At 40.4% G+C, this 18,690-nt stretch overlaps 2 protein-coding genes across 3 annotated transcripts; both read right to left on the bottom strand.

Moving 5' to 3' along the window:
* Positions 1 to 791: 791 nt before the first annotated feature.
* On the bottom strand, positions 792 to 8,095 carry fhdc4 (FH2 domain containing 4). The gene is made up of 12 exons (XM_083696376.1): positions 7,973 to 8,095; positions 7,157 to 7,624; positions 5,787 to 5,848; positions 5,017 to 5,119; positions 4,736 to 4,821; positions 4,434 to 4,534; positions 4,279 to 4,349; positions 4,075 to 4,182; positions 3,914 to 3,984; positions 3,475 to 3,592; positions 3,160 to 3,324; positions 792 to 3,087 (listed from the first exon to the last, which is right to left on the bottom strand). Exons 2-12 carry the CDS (start codon positions 7,547 to 7,549, stop codon positions 1,825 to 1,827), a joined length of 2,541 nt encoding a protein of 846 aa, XP_083552502.1. The 5' UTR covers positions 7,550 to 7,624; positions 7,973 to 8,095; the 3' UTR covers positions 792 to 1,824.
* A 359-nt stretch (positions 8,096 to 8,454) lies between these two features.
* Positions 8,455 to 18,300, bottom strand: LOC310823272 (arfaptin-2-like). Of its 2 annotated transcripts, XM_083696094.1 has the most exons (11): positions 18,102 to 18,300; positions 17,618 to 17,725; positions 17,121 to 17,153; positions 15,243 to 15,351; positions 14,910 to 14,972; positions 12,991 to 13,077; positions 12,636 to 12,751; positions 12,307 to 12,528; positions 12,023 to 12,180; positions 11,744 to 11,918; positions 8,455 to 10,619 (listed from the first exon to the last, which is right to left on the bottom strand). In XM_083696094.1, exons 2-11 carry the CDS (start codon positions 17,714 to 17,716, stop codon positions 10,464 to 10,466), a joined length of 1,218 nt encoding a protein of 405 aa, XP_083552220.1. In that variant the 5' UTR covers positions 17,717 to 17,725; positions 18,102 to 18,300; the 3' UTR covers positions 8,455 to 10,463. The 2 variants fall into 2 exon arrangements, with proteins under 2 accessions (XP_083552220.1, XP_083552221.1); XM_083696095.1 differs by lacking the exon at positions 14,910 to 14,972.
* Between the last annotated feature and the right edge of the window lie 390 nt (positions 18,301 to 18,690).

Raw genomic sequence — 18,690 nt, 5'->3', positions numbered from 1 at the left:
TTAGATAGTCCTTATTGTGTATCTGATTAAGGGTCATCTTTATAAATGATCATTTTAGGGATGATTACTACTACCCACAATATACATTGCTTATCTTTATGCACAGTCAGTTCAGGAAGGGAAGATGACAGAGAGGTGGGGGGTGAAAAGCTGGAGAGGGGAGGAGGGGAAGTGAAAACAGTGGAGCAGTCCAGCTGGGACTTATGTATCTGGAAGGATAAAAGAAGGTGGGGTGGGGTGGTGCTGAAGGGGGATGGGGGGCACTTAAAGAGTGCATTAGAGCGTTCAGGGATTTCAGAGATGATAGCTAAAAATATTCCCACACAAGAGGAGTATCTCTCTCAACAGAAAAGGCTTTGTTGCCTTAATGATTCCTTTGTGTACAGCAATAAACATGCTTCATTAGGCATTTCAAGGCCTCATGCATCTAGGTGGACACAAGAGGAAGAGAGAGAGATAAAGATAAAGATAAATTGTGGAGATAGTCGGTAATGTGGCTACACTGCTTAAGGGCGGTGTGGTTTGGAAGGGGTGAGGGGTGGGGGCGGGCATAGACAGTCGTCTCAGGATTTCATTGTGAGAGATGAGGTTGCCATGGAGACTGCATCCAGCGTAGTGCAGCCCAGATGGCAGAGGCAGACAGGCTCAGTAGCAGCAGCAGCTTGTACAGTAGCTGAGACACACTGGCCACTACCATGCTGTTTCTCGCAACATCCAATGGTTTATACTGTCCACAATGACCATTTCACTTCAAGAAATCCCTGCATCTGTTTATTTATGCAGCACAGGGTTTATACAGTCAGCAATCACTAAATTATGTTATGATTCAACAGATGTTTTCATGAGGAGCACAACGGTGTAATATGTCAACTCCAATATTTAATGAAAAAGAAAACAATTGAAGCCACAAAAGTCTGTGAATATTGTGTTTCTTTTCTGTAATACTACTAAATAATACAGAACATGTTGATCATACTAGCTAGTAAACCTGACTAGACTCCTGTATCAACTGCCTGGACAGCAAAGTGGTTTAACCCACCTTTCAACTCAACCCATCCTTCAGCAAAGCAAATTAATCCCCTCACCCACCCCACAGTGCCTAGGCCTGCCAGGCTGCCCTGTCTGGAAGAGGCAGGGGGTCACTGGCAGAGCTGCAGGCTGGGGTGCAGGGGCACATGCTGGGACCCTGGCTCTCTCCATTGTAACTCTAACGGCCACTAGGTGCTGGCTCTCTCCCATGCTAAACTCTAAATAACTTCATTTGGGATTAGCGCCTTTTACTTTTCCATGGAGATGCCAATCGGTTCTACCTTGTACACAATTGTTTGACTGTACTGAAGTACTTCAAAAAATGTCTGCATTTCTGTTGTCCTGTTACGACAACAAGAGAAGAGCACATTTCATTAAAGGCTTTGAACTTGATATTTGCTGTTTATTTTACATTCTATCCCTTAGAGATACATGCATACATACATTTAATGTACCAATCAATTAATTCCAATTATGTGTGCTGTCATCATTGTTGATATTCACTTTCTTTAGCTCTGAATGTTTTTTTTTTTTTTTTTTTTAACACTGTTTGGGAAAGATAGTTCCATTGTTTTCCTGGACAAAGAGCAGATTAGGTCCTTCTCCGCTTCTATTGAATAATAATTTATGTTACTGACGTAAATAAATAATTGTTAAGCAAATAAGTTAATATCTAAGTGGATATCACTGTATTCTTAATGAGGACATTCAATATTCCTTAGTTCAAGGTAATAAAACAATGAAACAAGAGTCTGTATAAACAGCCTTAATGAAAAAATCTAGGCCTACTGTACATCAGGAATCAGTGCCCATACAGTCAATTTTGCTGGTGCTAGGCTTGCTCTTCTCCCCCAAGCGTTTAAAGAAGGACATTAAGCCACTGACTTCTGGCTTGGGTTTAGGGCTCTTGGGCGGATTGGTCTGGATGTGTTTCTGGAAGTTGTTTGTCTGGGGAGGGCTGGTTTCACACTTTGTCTGGTGAGGGCTCCATACACACTCCATTGTGTTCTCCTCCTGCTTCAACGCCCCTTGCTGTAGAGGTGGAGTGTGTTGCTTTGCTGATGAGGTGATCTTGTCCTGAACACTAGACTGTTCAGAGGGTTTGGGGACTTTTGGTCCTACTAGGCCTCTCTGTTTTTGGGAGAGTAGACCAGTATCCTCTGATTTCATCTTCCCTATGACTCCCAATGACGGCCTAGGAGTTTCATCTTGAGGCAGAGTCCAGAGGTCATCTTCCTCTTCCTCATTGGGAAGGGCTTTAGGTGGTAGAGTGAGAGTGTGGCGTCGGGTGAGGTTACTCTTGGAAGAGAAGTGAGGGGTGAGGATGTATTTTGTCAAACTCTCACTGCCTGTATCTCCCAGCAGTCTGTGCTTATACTCATGGAAGGTATGCTGGCAAGGGGAGGTGGAGGTAGCACTTGGAGATCTCTGCTGATCGAGAGTGTACTCTCCAGAAGATAGGCTGCTGCGGCTGCTCTGGTACCGCAGAACCTTCCTGGACACCTCACGCAGCTTCTGGGCCTCTTCTTCATTATTGGCCTTTTCTTCATCGTTTCCTTCCTCCACAGTCACTGAGATGGGTCTGACTGCGGAGGAGCTAGTGCTGGGCATTTTGGCCAGCTGTGTGGAACCTCTCTGCTCTGGTTTCCTAGGTGATTGCAACTCCTCAGCAAGTGGAGCTTCATTTTCTACCCTGTTCTCCTTGTCCTGTGATTGGTCCTTTTCATGCATAGAGGTCCCTGTCAGGTCTTTTGCTGAGTTTGACTCATTTTTACACACCTTCATGGTCTGCCCAGAGCTACTCCTGCCTTGTTCTCCTAAAGGGGGGTTCTCCTGAGAGGTGATCTCTGATAGGCTGCCGTTGGAATGGTAGGGGGTTCCCCCTCTCCTTCGGGACACACGACTTGTCATGAACCTCTGGAGGATGGACTCCAGAGCCACGGCCTCCATGTCCTTGTCCCTGATGGAACAGGTGGCTGTGGACCTGCGCTTAGCAGCACACTGCAGCCTGTCCCTGTGTCTCCTCTTCACCTCTGCCACTTCACGGTCCCTGTTCTCCTGCGCACAAACAATAATAGATATTTAAGGAACCACCAAAATGGAGGAAATGCAATCCAGAATCAGGCTTACCATGATGGCCCGCATGAACTTCTCACAGAAGGAGTTGAAGATGGAACAACATTCTTCCAGTTGGAACTTGCTGGGATCCTCACAGAAGTACTCTGCCACAGAGTCACTCACTGAGTTCAGGCTCTGAAGGGATATTGCAATCTCAGCCAGACAAGACTCTGCTTCCTATGTGGGACCAGAGCCAAAACAAATACAAAAAACTGCATTATTGATATCTGGCTTATATAGTTTGTTTTCATCTAATATGATATACAATACTAGAATAAGTAAAAAAGATAAGATCAGAGGCATGAATAATACACAGGATTAACGCACCTTCAGAAAATCTTCCATCTGGGCCTTTAGGTCTGCCTGCTTGTTGACTTCCATCGTTGTGTCTTGCACTATCTTCACTTCCCTCTGAAACTCAGTCTCTATGTCCTCTTTATGGACTCTACAAATCAAAATTGTGAATAATTCAAGACCTTGAGAAAGGCCTCTGAGCCCCAACACATTGGTGCATTTTCATCCTTTGCTATGCAATAGCCACAGTAATTTTTCTTAACTTTTTTTTTTAAGTATTATGCTTTTTCACAGCTTCAACTTCATTTGGTCGCTATACTGTAGTTATACCCTGTTCTCCGATGAGCATCTATCTTTGTCTTTACTATACCAAAGCAGTGTGAATAATTCAATTCAGACATTAATAAAAGCACATTGGATTATAGAAGGAAAAATGCTACAATGTTAGGACAGTTTTTTACTATTACAATACCTTGCTGCAGCACCAATGTGTTGAAGTCGGTCTGGGAATTTCATCAGGGCAACATCTACCTTCTGAGCTTGCTGTAATAAATATAATGTGACCAATTACTTTCCAGGAGACAGACAAAATGCTAAACTAGAGTTCAATTCTAGAAAAATGTTTCTTCTTACCATTACCACATAGTGCATAAGGTTCATGCCAGGTTTATTAGCCTTGGTGTCCACTAACTTCAGTAGAGATGCCATTCGGAAGCCAATGGCACTGCCAGCATAGCCACCCTATACCCATGCAATGGAAAAGAGGGACAGTAAGCCTGACAAATTGACAGACCTGGGGCTTACCAAAAGCTTTACATGCAGGTTGTTTACACTTACAGCATTCATGTAGTTCCCTGTCTTCAGCACCAGACGGATAACAGAGTGGAGGTCATCACATTCCAGCAACTCTAGGAGGAGATAAATATCAGTTGAGTCAGTTGCTAATGGATTTCTTCAGAACACCAAAAAGCAAACGTGGTAGAAAACTTTACCTTTGCCTGCGGTAATCAAGGTGGCAATGGAGTGTTTCATTTCACCCATAAGGGGGATAAATTCCTCTTTGAGCACTATGCTTTTGAGACGTTCTTCATAACTAGAAGACATGAAGAGAGAATCATCATTCATTCTCTTCAAAATAGGAAAATCATCTAGGAAAATCTACAAAAAATATTTTCTAATATCATTCAGTTACGGTACTGTCATCATGTTCTGTCCAAACATAAGATGTGGAAATAAGTACAACAACCACACGGATGACGTCTGAGAGAAGTCTGTAGACATCACATGGTCTCACCTGGGTACCTTGACAAGTAGCACCATGAACAGATCTGCCTCAGGAAGAGCCGACTGGTCCCCCTTAAACTTAACCAGCTGCTTCACCTGCATCCATACCAATGCAAAAAAAAAAACAGACACAGCTTTAAGTGTTCACTTCATCATGATTCATACCACCCTTTGCATACCACCCATACCAGTACCACCCTTTGCACACAAAATATCAATATCAAAATATCATTATTTGGTATGACCTCAAAGCAGGGTAATTCTGAAAAAAGCAAGAGCTAAGCAAAGTACCTCTTCCTCCTCTGGCAGCAGCTTGCATAGCTCCTTTAGTTTCCCTGTTCCAAATTTCAGCCCATTCCCAGAGCTGATGTCTTCAATCATATCCCCTACAGGCCTGTGAAGAGACACTGATAAACACTGAGACACAAGACAATGTATTTGTTGCCAACTTGCCACCTACATGAAGCAGTTATTTTCCTCAATTACTCATGCTTTAGGGTGGGTCTCTGCCCTCTCACTCAATCTTTATGCTTAGTTGTGCTAAGAAATTAACCAAACCCAAGGCAAGCCCCTACCTGCTACTGTACCTACAACTCTGAACCTGAACTCCTTAGTGGCATAGGAATGCAAACATTAACATGAAAATACAGTAGGTAGAAAAGTGGATTTTGGATAAAAAAAAACATAAAATGTATGTAATAACAAAACATTTAGATGATTATGTTCTGATGCTTTGCTTTTTAAATGGGTGAGCTGTCATTTCATCATTGTCAATCACAACAGCAAACCTGACAGGAAATGAGAGACAATACAGTAATATTGTATATAAATATAAAGCCTACAGGGAAAACCCTTTAGCAATACATTAATTTGTCAATAGTTAATCTGTGCGGCAGCTCAGAGTCGAATAACCTGCTCTAGCAGTGTAGTCATATGGAGCTGTTGGGACACGCTGGCTCTCAGAGAATGTGATGTAGCCTTGCCTGAGGCAAGCTGTCTGTCTCATGGTGTGCACTCAATACTAACCCCTCCACACCTTGAGCATACTTCCACTGACTCACCGCCTAAACTGCTTCAGGAAGATCCCAACATTCATGCTCCTCTTGGAGTTGAGAATGGACACCTATTAAGAGAACACATAGACATGGGTACAATCAGTTAGTCAATGACAGCAACAATTCATTCCAAAGGTTAAAGTTTCTCTGTTTTGATTGAATGGTAATCTGTACCATTGATTAGATAATGCAAGAAACAGCTGTCCACAATCTAAAAGTTCAGTAATAGATTTCAGCTCAGTTTCAATCGCATCACCATTATTTAATTGTAAGGGTGGTAACAGTGGTTTAAATAGTGAACAAATATACAAAAGGAGAAGATAACAAAAATAGCTTCAGCCATATAAATGAGGGCAACTGGTCAGAATTGTTCCGTAAAAACTTGTCACTTAGAGAAAGGGAAGTATTATACAGTATAACTAAACCAACAGCAAATCATTCCTAAAGCAAAGTCTTCCTGGATGAAATACCACCACATAAATATTAACTGTTTGTTAATTTAAGAACCATTTAAAGGGAACTTGGTCTCATGATTTACATCACTGAACCTAAAGAAAGAACATCCACTGTCCAGAACAAAATGGTTCACACACCTTTTTTTCTTTTACAACATAGTGTTGCTCCAATTCAAGTCTGGAAAAATTGTGTTTTATCAAGAAATATTATTGATAAACTTTGTTGAGAAAAACATTATAGACAGCTAAATCTGTTGCTCAATAGCTTCATAAGAAATTGCATAAATAGCCTATTCCTTGATTAGTTTATTTCATGTGTGCTTGGTGACACCAAGCATGAAAACATAAGAGACTAGACAGGAATGTGGACAGATGGGGCAGCCTTCCAGTAAGAGTATGTTAAAGAGTCACATTTTCAAAATGAATCAGAATGGTTTGTTTATTTTCCCAAATTTGGTCAAGTATAAAGTGACAACACAACATTTTCACTATGCAGCATTGCTCTTGTGTGCTTGAGGTTAAGGATCATCATGCAGACTAAATAAGAAAATATGGAATAGATAGATAGAATAGAAGTTCCACATAGCCTCAAAGCAAGACTGAGCATGCTGCCATAATAAGGCTCCAGGGAAACAACACGTCATCCTGTGACAAATCCTAGTTCCACAACATGCCTGAAGAAATCTCTTTCGCTCTAAAGAACACATTTCTGTCATATCTCTAGTTTTCACAACAATTTATCTTAATCTTCAACTCAACTCTCAGACATATTATCAGGTCAGAATCATAAGCACTAGAGCAGGAATTGGTAGGCAATATATTGCATCAAATGGAATGGAATTACTTCAATTAATTTGGAATTATCTATTAATGTACATGTGTGAGTATTAGGGTGGGCAAGTCACTGGTAGGTCAACTCACCACTTCTGCCCCTTGGGCAGAGGTTGGCAGGCCCCGCAGGCTCTGGCGGTTGAGGGCCTTGTTCTGCAGCTGGCCCTGTTCACTTCGGCTGAACAGCTCCTCCATACGCTTGGTGTCCAGCTCATACTCTCCCTGAGTCTTCTGTGCTGTCCAGATGTTGTGCTTTCCTATCACACTGTCTTTTGGAATGGCATCCCAGTTGAAGTTGCGCATCTTGGAGCCTCGGCATAACCCTCTGGATATGAGGCCCATGCCGGGAGGAGGAGGGGGACCGGGTGGTGGAGGTGGAGGTGGAGGTGGAGGTGGAGGTGGAGGTGGAGGTGGAGGGGGTGGAGGTGGAGGTGGAGGTGGAGGAGGAGGAGGTGGAGGGGGTGGTGGGGCTACAGGTTGCATCTTTAGTAGAGAGGACTTGGCGATCAAGAAGGCTGAACTATGATTACAGCCTCATCATTTACCATGGGTTTTGGGCTGTGATGTCACAAATTCAAGAAGTCAACCAAAGTAAGTCAGAGGATATACTGTATGTGGAGCCTGTTAAATATCTGTTATTGAAAATGGTCCTAGACCGATCCCTCCTATTATGAAATTAGATTAAATTACATTTTGTCTAAAATAAAATAATTAATTACAATTTTCATCAAGATAATGTGCAGCACTGCATCTGTTTGGTTATTGTTGCCTCAGAAAACATTATCAATAAATGGTAACATCAATGTGCAGTATCTATAGCTGAAATGGGACAAAAGGTATGTTTGATCAGAAGTTCTCCTTATGTTATCATATACTACAGATGGGATGACGATTCAGGAAACTTACCTGCTCGATCCAATGTTCCATCAAAAGGATAACCAACTTTGAACTATATACGAAGTTTGTCCTCATCTGTCCACTGCAGAGACATCAACATCGGCGAGTTGACTAACTACTATGGTTGTCAGGAACATTGACATAATGGATTACGAGAACAGTGTGTTGCAACTTTCACCTGCCTTATGCATGAGCTACACGCCCAGTTAACCCATTCACTTCCAAAGCTTTCCAATTTGTTTGGGCCGATTTCGAGCTCTATAGCACCGCTGTAGACGGTTTTTTCTTCATGGCTATCTGCGGGTTGTTGAATATGAAGTGGAATCATTGTTATGGGTATCTCATCTCAGCCTTCCACACGAACAACGGTAAATTAAATTGTGTGACAACTGAGCTGAAAGGTTGGAATTAAACGTCAGTCACAACCATTTCATTTCATTTCATTTCATTCCATACAACCATGCTGTTTAGAATGTTTATTGTCCTTGAGGTATAATGTAACTTATTGAAACAGAACATGAAGTCTGACTACAGTCAGTACAGTGCATTGGGAATTGAAATAACACTATACATAAAATAACATGTACACAGATTAAAAATGAAGATTAGAGTCAATGGGGTGTTAAAGGAGCAATCTGGGAAGAAATTCTTTAAGAATCAATGGCTATACATAATTAATTCCAAAAAGTCCAAAAATTGATATACCAATCCCAGTTTGCCCGTTTAATGTTTTTTTTTTTTTTTTTTTAATCCAGTAAAATAATATAATTCATGTTGCAGCAGTGGTCATGCTGTTTGCATGATCGAAATCTTGAAAGAAAAACAAGTTTTCTATGGTTTAACATTATTTAATACATTTAATAAATTGAGAGGATCTCTGCTATTTTGATAGGTAATAATCACCATACTGTTTGTAAATCAGAGCCCATTGAAAGCATAATTCCCCTTGATAGCATAATTAATCAATTCATTGTCAAACAAATGATAAGTCGGTGCGGTAAGAACAAGACACAATAGAACCATAAATCATTATCCCATTCGACTCTTGCCTACCTGTAATCAAGTCTCTTACACTTAGTATTTGGTCTCAATCCTTTAGTATGTTTGATTGTTGTGTACTGCACTGGGGTGTGGCAGGCCTTCGGAAAGTTCCCCTCTGAATATTACCAAACTTTAGGGAAACTCACCCTTGAATATTTTTCCCGAAGTATTGTATTGCTCCCTTATATCTACTGCTCCACAGTGTAATGTAGCCTATTGTGTACAGTATATTTACAATAGAACATAATACTGTGGTTGTCTTTTCAAAGACAAGCAAGAACTCATGACCTTAAAAGGCTAGACATTCAGATCTTACTTCACAAGATACAACTCGGGTTGATCTAAAGGTGAACATTAACAAGAGAAAGGGGCAGGAGGGCAGTTGCCTGATTAACAATAAATACAATTACAAATGGGAACAAAATAATGTTTCAGCACTGTACTGTCATCTACATACTTTATGGTATGGTATAATGTAGAGAATATAAATCAGTGGACAGCAGGTGGAATGCATTTAGGCTACTTGTACATATTCTGTGGGAACAGTCCATGGAAAGATCAATTCAAACAGTACACATACTGTACACTACATACAGTTAAGTTATAAAGTAGGACACATCTTTTCTATAGATGTAGAAATGGAAGATGACAGGAAAGAAAACTAACAAAAAAAATTCATCCTGAATTTCAATTAGTGTTGGCATTTTTATGAATATGCCTGTACTTGATAAAGGATATGCAGACATGTTATACTATAGGCCCAATATAATCTAAGGATCATAATTATTCGTGGTTTAAGTAAACCAACACTTGTACTTTCTGTCCTCAATCATTAATACTTAGAGACCTATTATTTCGGTAATCTATACTATAGATTCTATAGTATGCCACTGACTTTAAGCGTCTCCCTTGACCTCATCATTATTCATAAACCTATACTTAATTCAGTGCAAACACTGTATTTGGAACTAGAGAAAATAATAGACAGTATATTCTTAATATCCTCAAAAAATATAAACAGTAAACTGACCTTTCGGATGATTTACATACTAGATAGACATGAAAGAGAATGCATGAATGTACATATGTGCAAAGTACAGGCTAAGAGTACAGTGATTCCTCCACAAAAGTCAGTTAATGCATAAATAGTAGGTGACATACGATATGTGTCTGCTACATAAAGTATAATAAGACATCAATGCTTTTTTGTGATCAAACACAAAACAACTAAATAAAATTGTATTAAAAATTATATTCTATGAACAAATAAGCAAAAAAGAGAAGATGAGCTCTTGTTTTGTCCATTAATCTATCATCATCACTGGCGTCTACTGGTGCTGTCTCTAGTTGTTTATACAGCACATATATATTTTTGTCCATCTGACAAACCACTCATTGTTTTTGTCAACCTCTTTAGTTTCTCCACATGTGTCCCATATGATGATGACCTGGGTGCTCCTCACTGTTCCTCCAGCCAAGATGGTTTGTCTGATCCTGGGGGCTTTAACTTGACATTGAACTGTCTAAGAGTCTGTTCCAGCTGCTGCTGGTTGCCAGCAAAGTAGGCTGAGATAGCATTATGGAAGAGGAGCAGCTGTTTATGCATCACCTTCACCTAGAAGAGAGCAGAGCAATGAGATGAGGAAGATGAAGATTCTGAAGCATACATTATTTTAAGTAAAACATTTAAGAAACTATTTTACAGTGTCCTGTGTAAGTAATGGGACAGTGAAGCATGATTTCTTCGTTTGGCTCTATACTCCAAATGTTTGGATTTTAAATTAAACAATTACTATGAGGATAAAGTATAACTAGTATTTGTGAACATTGACAACCCTTTTTATACATAGTGCCCCTATTTCAGGGCACCAAAAGTAATGGAACAGTTGGCTTGACAGGTGTTTCTGGTTAGTTAGGTGTGTTCTGTCACATCATTTGTGCAGGCATAAGAGAGCTGCCAATGGCCAAGAAAGACATTAGAAGACATGGAACATCATTAAAAAGGAAAAAAGCAGTTGGTGAGCTCAGCAATGCCAAACGGGCTGGTAGGTCAAGGAAGACTTCTATAGTGGATGAACGAAGAACGCTCTCCATAGAGACAATCATCCGCAGAATACGTCACAAGCCAAACTACAGACGCTTCACTGCAAACCACTAGTTATCCTCAAAAAGCATGGTCAGGTTACAGTTTGCTAAACAGTACCTAAAGGCCTGGAGAGGTCTGGAAGGTCTTGTGGACAGATATGAGAAATATTGTCACACACCCGAGTAATTGCAAGAGGAAAGTTTTGATAAAAAAAGATCTACCCTTACCACCTAATCTATGAAACATGGTGGCGGGGGTGCTATAGTTTGGGTATGTTCTGTATAGCTGCCACTAAAACTGACTTACTTGTTTTAATTGATGATGTAATGTATTCTGAAGTGTACAAAAACATCTTGTCTGCTGTACAAGCAAATGCCTCCAAATTCATTGGATGGCACTTCATCATACAGTAAGACAATGAACAATGATAAGATTTTAGGCAAAAAGACCTCCAAACAAACAACAACTAAAGATGGCTGCAGTACAGGCATGGCAGAGCATCACTAGAGAAGATCCCCAGTGTCTGGTGGGGACAATGGGTCGCAGTTTTTGCCAAAAGAAGAAAGAATGCTTCACTATCCCATTACTTACGAAGGGCACTGTATAACTGTATCATTAACATGCAAATGTCTATAAAGGGATACTCCACAAACCTTATTCTCATCCAGGAACTTGAGCTTGATGGTGACATCGCTACGAAGTCGCTCGTATTTGTCCCTGTGGATCTGGTACTGCTGCTGGGCCATCTCGATGCGCACCATGGTGGCAGCATCCCGAGGGCCAAGGCTCAGCTCCTCCAGGTCAGCACGGTAGGCATCAAACTCCAGCCTGCACGCATGCACGCACGCACACACACACAGGGTTCTTAAACACGCCATTTTTCACACAATATTCATTTGTTCATATACTAGGAAAAATATCAATGTGTTTACCTTGCATTCTCATACAGTTTGATGGTCATCAGAGTGTCCTCCATAGTTTTGTTGACCAGCGTGTTGATGCTGGACACAAAGAAGTTGATGGCACTAAGCAGAGCCTCCCCATTTTTGCATAACAGCTTCTGTGTCTCTGCGTTGTACCCAAACTCATCCTGCACACAAACACATGCGTTTACATGCCAACTGTACCTCAGTTCTCCCTGACAGTACCTCCACTTATCCCTGATTAAATTAAAGAAGTTGGTGGTTTGCGGGTGGGACTGTAAGACGTACAGTACCTGCAGCTCTGGGGACTTCTGGCTGAGGTCAGCAAAGGTGTCTCCCAGGTCCTGCTGTGTCTGCACCATGTTGTGGAAGTGATTGGTGAGAGCACTGGCCAGTCTCAGTATGTTCTCGTACTTGCTCTTGGTGTCTCTTAGCACGTCAATCTGTGCCTCTAACTCCAAGTCTACTGTTCGTGACCCACGGCCAAACCGCTCTGAGAACATCTGCTTGGTACACTGGACATATGATTGGCATGGAGGGAAGGATATTCATGTGATTATTCAATCATAATTATCAATGGATTCTACTGTTTTTCTCAAGAAAAATGTGATTCCCTTTGTACCTTGTAAGTGTTGATCCCCCATTTCTTCACGCTATCTATTTTCTCCACAGCCACGCCACGTGAAGCTTCCTCTGCTGTCATAGATGGGTTGCTGTTGCTATGGTGCATGCTGGACCCTGGCATAAATTCAGGTTCAGTGAGTTCCATTGAGAGTGTAGCATACACACAGAGGCAAAAGAAGCATCTAGAGAGGGGAGATTGGTGCTTCCTCTGACATTCTCTGACCGCAACACTTCTTGGTCAAATATCCTTTTAGTTTACCCAGTGTGGTTATGGACCAATACTACAGTATGACAGGGAAGAAAACGACATGTTAAGAGAGGAGACTGGGGGCAATGAGTGAACATGCTGATACCTGGAAATTGCTCTGCCTGGCTGGCTATCCGACTCGCTGCAGACTGGCTGGGAGGGATGCTTAAACCCCTGGATTTCATGCGCAGGTCTGAAATGAGGATGGTGAGGACGGAGAGTGAGGTGGGGTAGAGGATATGTGAGGAACGGTCGGTTGGTGGATTACGGGTGATGGATTATAGACACATGGGCCTGTAATTGTTTTTGGTTAGGGTAGAGTTGAATGTCATGGAGAGAGCACGTGTAGTAATCAGGAGAGAGTAGTAAAACAGGTGAGTATTCTACCAGATAGATAGGATGAGTTCAGGTTGGTGTTTAAGGAACTCGTGAAGGTTTTTCATGCAGAAATAGCAGGATGAAAAGGCAAACAGATGAATTAGGGAAGTGTTCACTGGACTCATTTTTAAAACTGCCAGCTCCTTTTCCCAATTGTTTTTAATGAGAAGGAAGTGTTTTATGAGGATGTCTTGCACTGCAGTTTCTGAAATAAATATACACTATTTCTGTATGAAACAAACTCTCTAAATGTATTTTACCCCATCTTATTAGCAAGCTACTGTTACTAGCATAGAAATGCCTACAAAGTTTGTGTTAGCATAATCGCTAGTCGTTGCTAGCTACCTTGCTCAGGTAGCCTAGCAACAACAGTCACGTATTTTTACACTTTGAAAGCCACAGTTTCAGATACAGAAGTGGCGCAAATTGCTTTTTAGTAGGCGAAAGCGCGTTTGGTGGACACAAGCCCCTTTAGGGGCCGTGACCACCTGACACGGTTTCCAATCCACCAGCGCCTTTTTCCAATTGTTTGTCTTGGCCCAAAATGTGCACCATCCATTCCAAAAGTTGAACACAATTCAATATGAGAGCGCCTGGATCGCTGCTCTTTGAAGGCCGCTGTTTCATGCATGTCATTAGCCTCACTAAAAACAGTGAGGATTAAAATCTGGGAATCAAATAACAACTGGTCTTCCCGCAACTTTTTTGGGTTAAAAAACAGCTGCGGGATGGGGCTAGAGAAATGTATAGACTGAGCTATGGATGCAAGACTGACCATCCATTAGATCAAAATGATAGTTCTCACCATGTTTTGAAGCTATACAGTTTTTGTTAACAAACAATGCAATACAACAAACTTATATTTTGGTTTCTGATGGGGTAAGACAGTTTAACTAAGCTCATGAGGCATTCCTAAGTTATATTCTTGAAAAATCAATGGCTATATATCATTAATTTAAAAGTAAAAATGGATGTACCAATCCCAAATTGCACCTTTAACTCTTAAAGGGTCACTTCAGAATTGTTAACCTTGTATTCATTATCTCCTGCACAATACCAGTGTCTACATATGTGAAACAGCAATTTTCTATGTTCTGTAGCAGGGACGGAACTTAAGGATTTTAGACACTAGCCAGCCGGGCTAGTATACTGCAATTTCTACAAACAATTTCTAAACTATGAGCTTCCAGCCAGGGGAGATAATGAATATGTGGTTAAACATTTGTGAAGTCAAGTATTTATGTTATGAATCAATCTTAAGGAAATACCCATTTGTATCCATAATGCCATCTTTAGAAACATTCACGCACACACAACATTAAAGCAGCCTTATAATGACATGTTGTAAGTATACATCACTTTTTTGAATTAACATCTATCAACATGCATTCAATACATCAGAGTGCAGCATTCCCATCTTTCCATTGAAATCTGTAGAAAAGAGGTATATATTGGTGTTGAAGAGATTAAAGTGAGGTTAGAGCCCAATCCAGAGCACAGGCAACTCTGAGCATTCTCCTGCTGAGCCAATGTTAAATGAAAGAAGCCCTAAAAAGTCAAAGCAAGCAGAAAAAATAAGAGAACAAAGAAAAGGTTAAATTAGGAGCAATAAAGTGAGGAGGCTTGCTGGGGGAGGTGTAAAGCCACCTGGTGTGGGGTCAGGGACTCGTCTTCTGCCCAGGTACTCAGGGTTGAAGCGGATAGCAGGTCCTGATGGAAATGAGTTTGGAAATGTGGTCATGGTCAATTAAAAAGTAAGTACCCTCAAGATCAAAACAGCCATACATAGTATGCTGCTGTAGCAGAACATCATGCTTTAGATGAACTCCTGAAAAAAGATTGTCTGGATGTTCTTCATATCATAAAAACATTGTAACAATGTTTTAGGATTGTACAGAAACACAGAAAAAAACATACATTCATGAGGGAACTATATATTGATTCAATAAAGCTTACAGCAATTTAGAGTGTGTACCATACCTTTGATGGAGCTGGTGGGAATGATGCCCCCTGCTGGTCCTCCATAGCCTCCAGAAACAATGCTGGTCTCATTGAGGTTAGGCCCAGACACCATCACCTGCTGCAGGTCCTGAGGAATTGACAACATAACAACCTGTGGGATTACCACTTTTGCAGTAATTCACTTTTTGAGTAATTCAGTCCGTAAAACATTAATGTATGTACACACAATTTATTTTTGGTTATTTTTTTTGTCAGTGTAAAAATAAGTATTGATTAATACAAAATAGTAAAATGTAATAAAATGTGGTTTTATGCCAAGAATATCTGGTCACATATACAATCACGGTTGTGCACCATAGGGTTGGGCCGATATTCGATATTATCAAATAGTGATATTTGGAGCATATTGTGATTCAGATTCAGAAAACTTTAATGTTCAAAGAGGCAATTTGTTGTACAGTAACAAGTTAATAAAAACTACAGACAAGATAAGAAGACAACAACAACAAACATCAATAGGCCTATCTATAGTATAGTGATATAATTGGGTGGAATCGTAACTCAAGATTCACGTACATAACTCAAATACAGTACCCGCCATGAGTATTGGAAAGAGAAAACATTTTGTATTCTTTTAAGTCTGTAGTCCAACAGTTTGGATTTAAAATCAAACTATTACTATGAGGTCAAAGTAGAAATTCTCAGCTTTAATTCAATGTTTATTTTCTTTCAGATTGGTTTCACCATTTAGAAACTACCATTTACAAAGTATTGGAAAATTGGAAAGAATCATATAATGTCCAAATAAAGCACTCATGTTTAGTATTTGGCAACAATCCTTTGCATACAATAACTGCCTTAAGTCTGCGACCCATTGACCCCACCAGACGCTGGGTATATTCTCTTGTGATGCTCTGCCAGGCCTGTACTGCAGCCATCTTCAGTTGTTGTTTGTTTGGAAGTATTTTTGCCTTAAGTTCCCTCCCTTAAGCTCCTTAATTAAATGCATTTTCTATTGGATTTAAATCTGGAGATTGACTTGGCCACTCTTTTTACTTTTTGGCCCTGAAAAGCTCCCCAGTTGCTATGCAGTATGTTTGGGGTCATTATCTTGCTGTATAATGAAGGGCCGTGAAATGAGATTGGAAGCATTTGCTCGTACTTCAGCAGAAAATATGTTTCTGTAGTCTTCAGAATTCATTCTGCTGCTGCTGTCAGCAGTTACATCATCAATGAAGACAAGTGAGACAGTTCCAATGGCAGCCATACATGGCCACAGATGAGGTGGTATGGTGGGATTTTGGGCAGTTTCCTTTTTTCTCCACACTTTACACTTACCATCACTCTGGTACATGTTAAGCTTTGTCTCATCTGTCCACAACACCTTTTTCCTTTTAGGTACTTTTTAGTTATGAAGCGCTGATCAAGTTTCCACCAACAGGAAAGTCTGTAAAAGTTCTTAAAAAAAGATTTATGCACAACTACAAGTGCTGTGTCCTACTGTTTTTTCAAGGCAAAGCACATCTAGTGGTAAAAACATGTCTCTTTGTTTCACCAGACTAACACCAACCATACACTCTCTATACGCTGCAGTTCAGTCATTTTTGCTCACGCTGTCATATCTTCATCATACTTAAGGAATTAACAAGATTTCTCATATATGGTGATATTTTCTTAAGTAATATCGCCAATTAGAACATTTTGATATCGCCCAACCCTAGTGCACCGAGACTCATACACAGTTAAAATGGGTGGGTAGTGTGAAAAACATCTTGTGGTTAGTGAGGACTAACATCCACTTTGGAACGCAAGCACACATGAGAGCCCTGTTACTAAAGGATCACAACCACATCTAGCCATCTCACATCCTGGCCCCTTCTGGGTTTCTTTCCTTACCTTCTCATCTAACCTCCACTGAATCTTTGCAGCCTGCATAAAAGTGAGACATAATACAGTACAGTATAAAGATATTCACCAACAATGATCATGTGAGAGAGAGAGGTCACCACACAGAATAAGAATATTGATAAATTATGTACATTCCACTTGCTGGATCCAGTCTTATTAATTAGTCATTCGGTGAGTCATTCTATAAGCAATGCTATTAATTCAATTCAATACTTTACATTTTAAATTGGTCTCACCTTATCTGTGCAATCAATCAAACGTAGGAACAGCACAGCCGACATATTTACTGCAATTAATCTTGCAGTAAAACCTCACCTATTACAGTAGCTCACCACCTATGTCTACTCCACCAACTTTTTCACACTTGACATTATTAGCTATCATAATAATAAAGTATAATCAATTAATGGTTTCTCTAAAGCAGAAGCATATTCAATAGTGTCCTGCAGAGTACAGTTCTGTTGTGGGGACAAACTGACAGTCACCTGCTCCAAGCTGTCATCCTCTGGAAGGGTACCCGTGTCTCCATTGCTATTGATGGGAATCTCCATGGTAGCAGCCTTGCTCATGATGCTGTCTGCCATGATGAAATGCTGCAAGATAGCACATACTGAATTCACTCAGCTAAAATGCATTGATTGTGCACATTCCTTTACTAATGCAGTAGCTGCTTCTTATGACATTAACATTCGTCCTAACTGTTAGGCCTATTGCTTAGAGGTAGGCTCACTGCATGTCAACACGTTCTCACATGTATTGCACTAACCCTAAACCAGCATAAATAAAAGGCACATCTACTATGGTAGACAAATTGTTATCCGTGAATCTGTCCAACAATGACAGTCAACAATTTAAAAGCCCCCGGCCAGCAGCAGTAGTCAGTAGAAGCTGGTCTGCAGTTGCTGCAAGCAAGAATTTAATGATAATAATTATGATGATGATCTCATCTCGCTGTCATGCTAATGTTACCTGCTGTTCTGGATGCAAGTCCAAGTGCTTCAAAAATGTAAAATGCCGCGTACTATATATTCCGAATATTTCTGAAATGTTAAATAATATGAACGGAATGACTCCGTTGCAATGCTTATTTCTACTATGTAGATAGATTCATAGCTGTCATTATCCTTTTAGCATCGCCTGCAAAGAAAATCCTTGCAGCCAGTGCCATCTCTTCATCATCCACGTCGACATCTGTGTTCTCTGAGCTCCAAAATTGGAACTCCGCCCATCTACTTCCGATCAATGTAAATGTGTGTAAATGAGCATTTCTTCAAAATAAAAGCGCCAACGTTAAACTTGTTTAAGCATTTAGAAATACTAAATATGGATAAAGGAACCACAAATTACATCTGGGAACATTTAAACCTCTCAATGTATTATTTGTGTTTTTAAGGGTTTGCAATTCTTCAAATATCCAAATTACCCTGATGAAAGACTGCTGCACTGCATAGCAGACACATAATGGGATGGATTTTTACTACCCATCTACTCAACAACACATCTAGTATAGATATAATTTCAGTTTCAACCATGAGGGGTGTCATACAAAGTATTCTTG

Source organism: Argentina silus (genome assembly GCF_951799395.1).
Source record: "Argentina silus genome assembly, chromosome: X".
NCBI lineage: Eukaryota > Metazoa > Chordata > Actinopteri > Argentiniformes > Argentinidae > Argentina > Argentina silus.
This window is presented reverse-complemented; position numbering and strand designations above follow the sequence as displayed.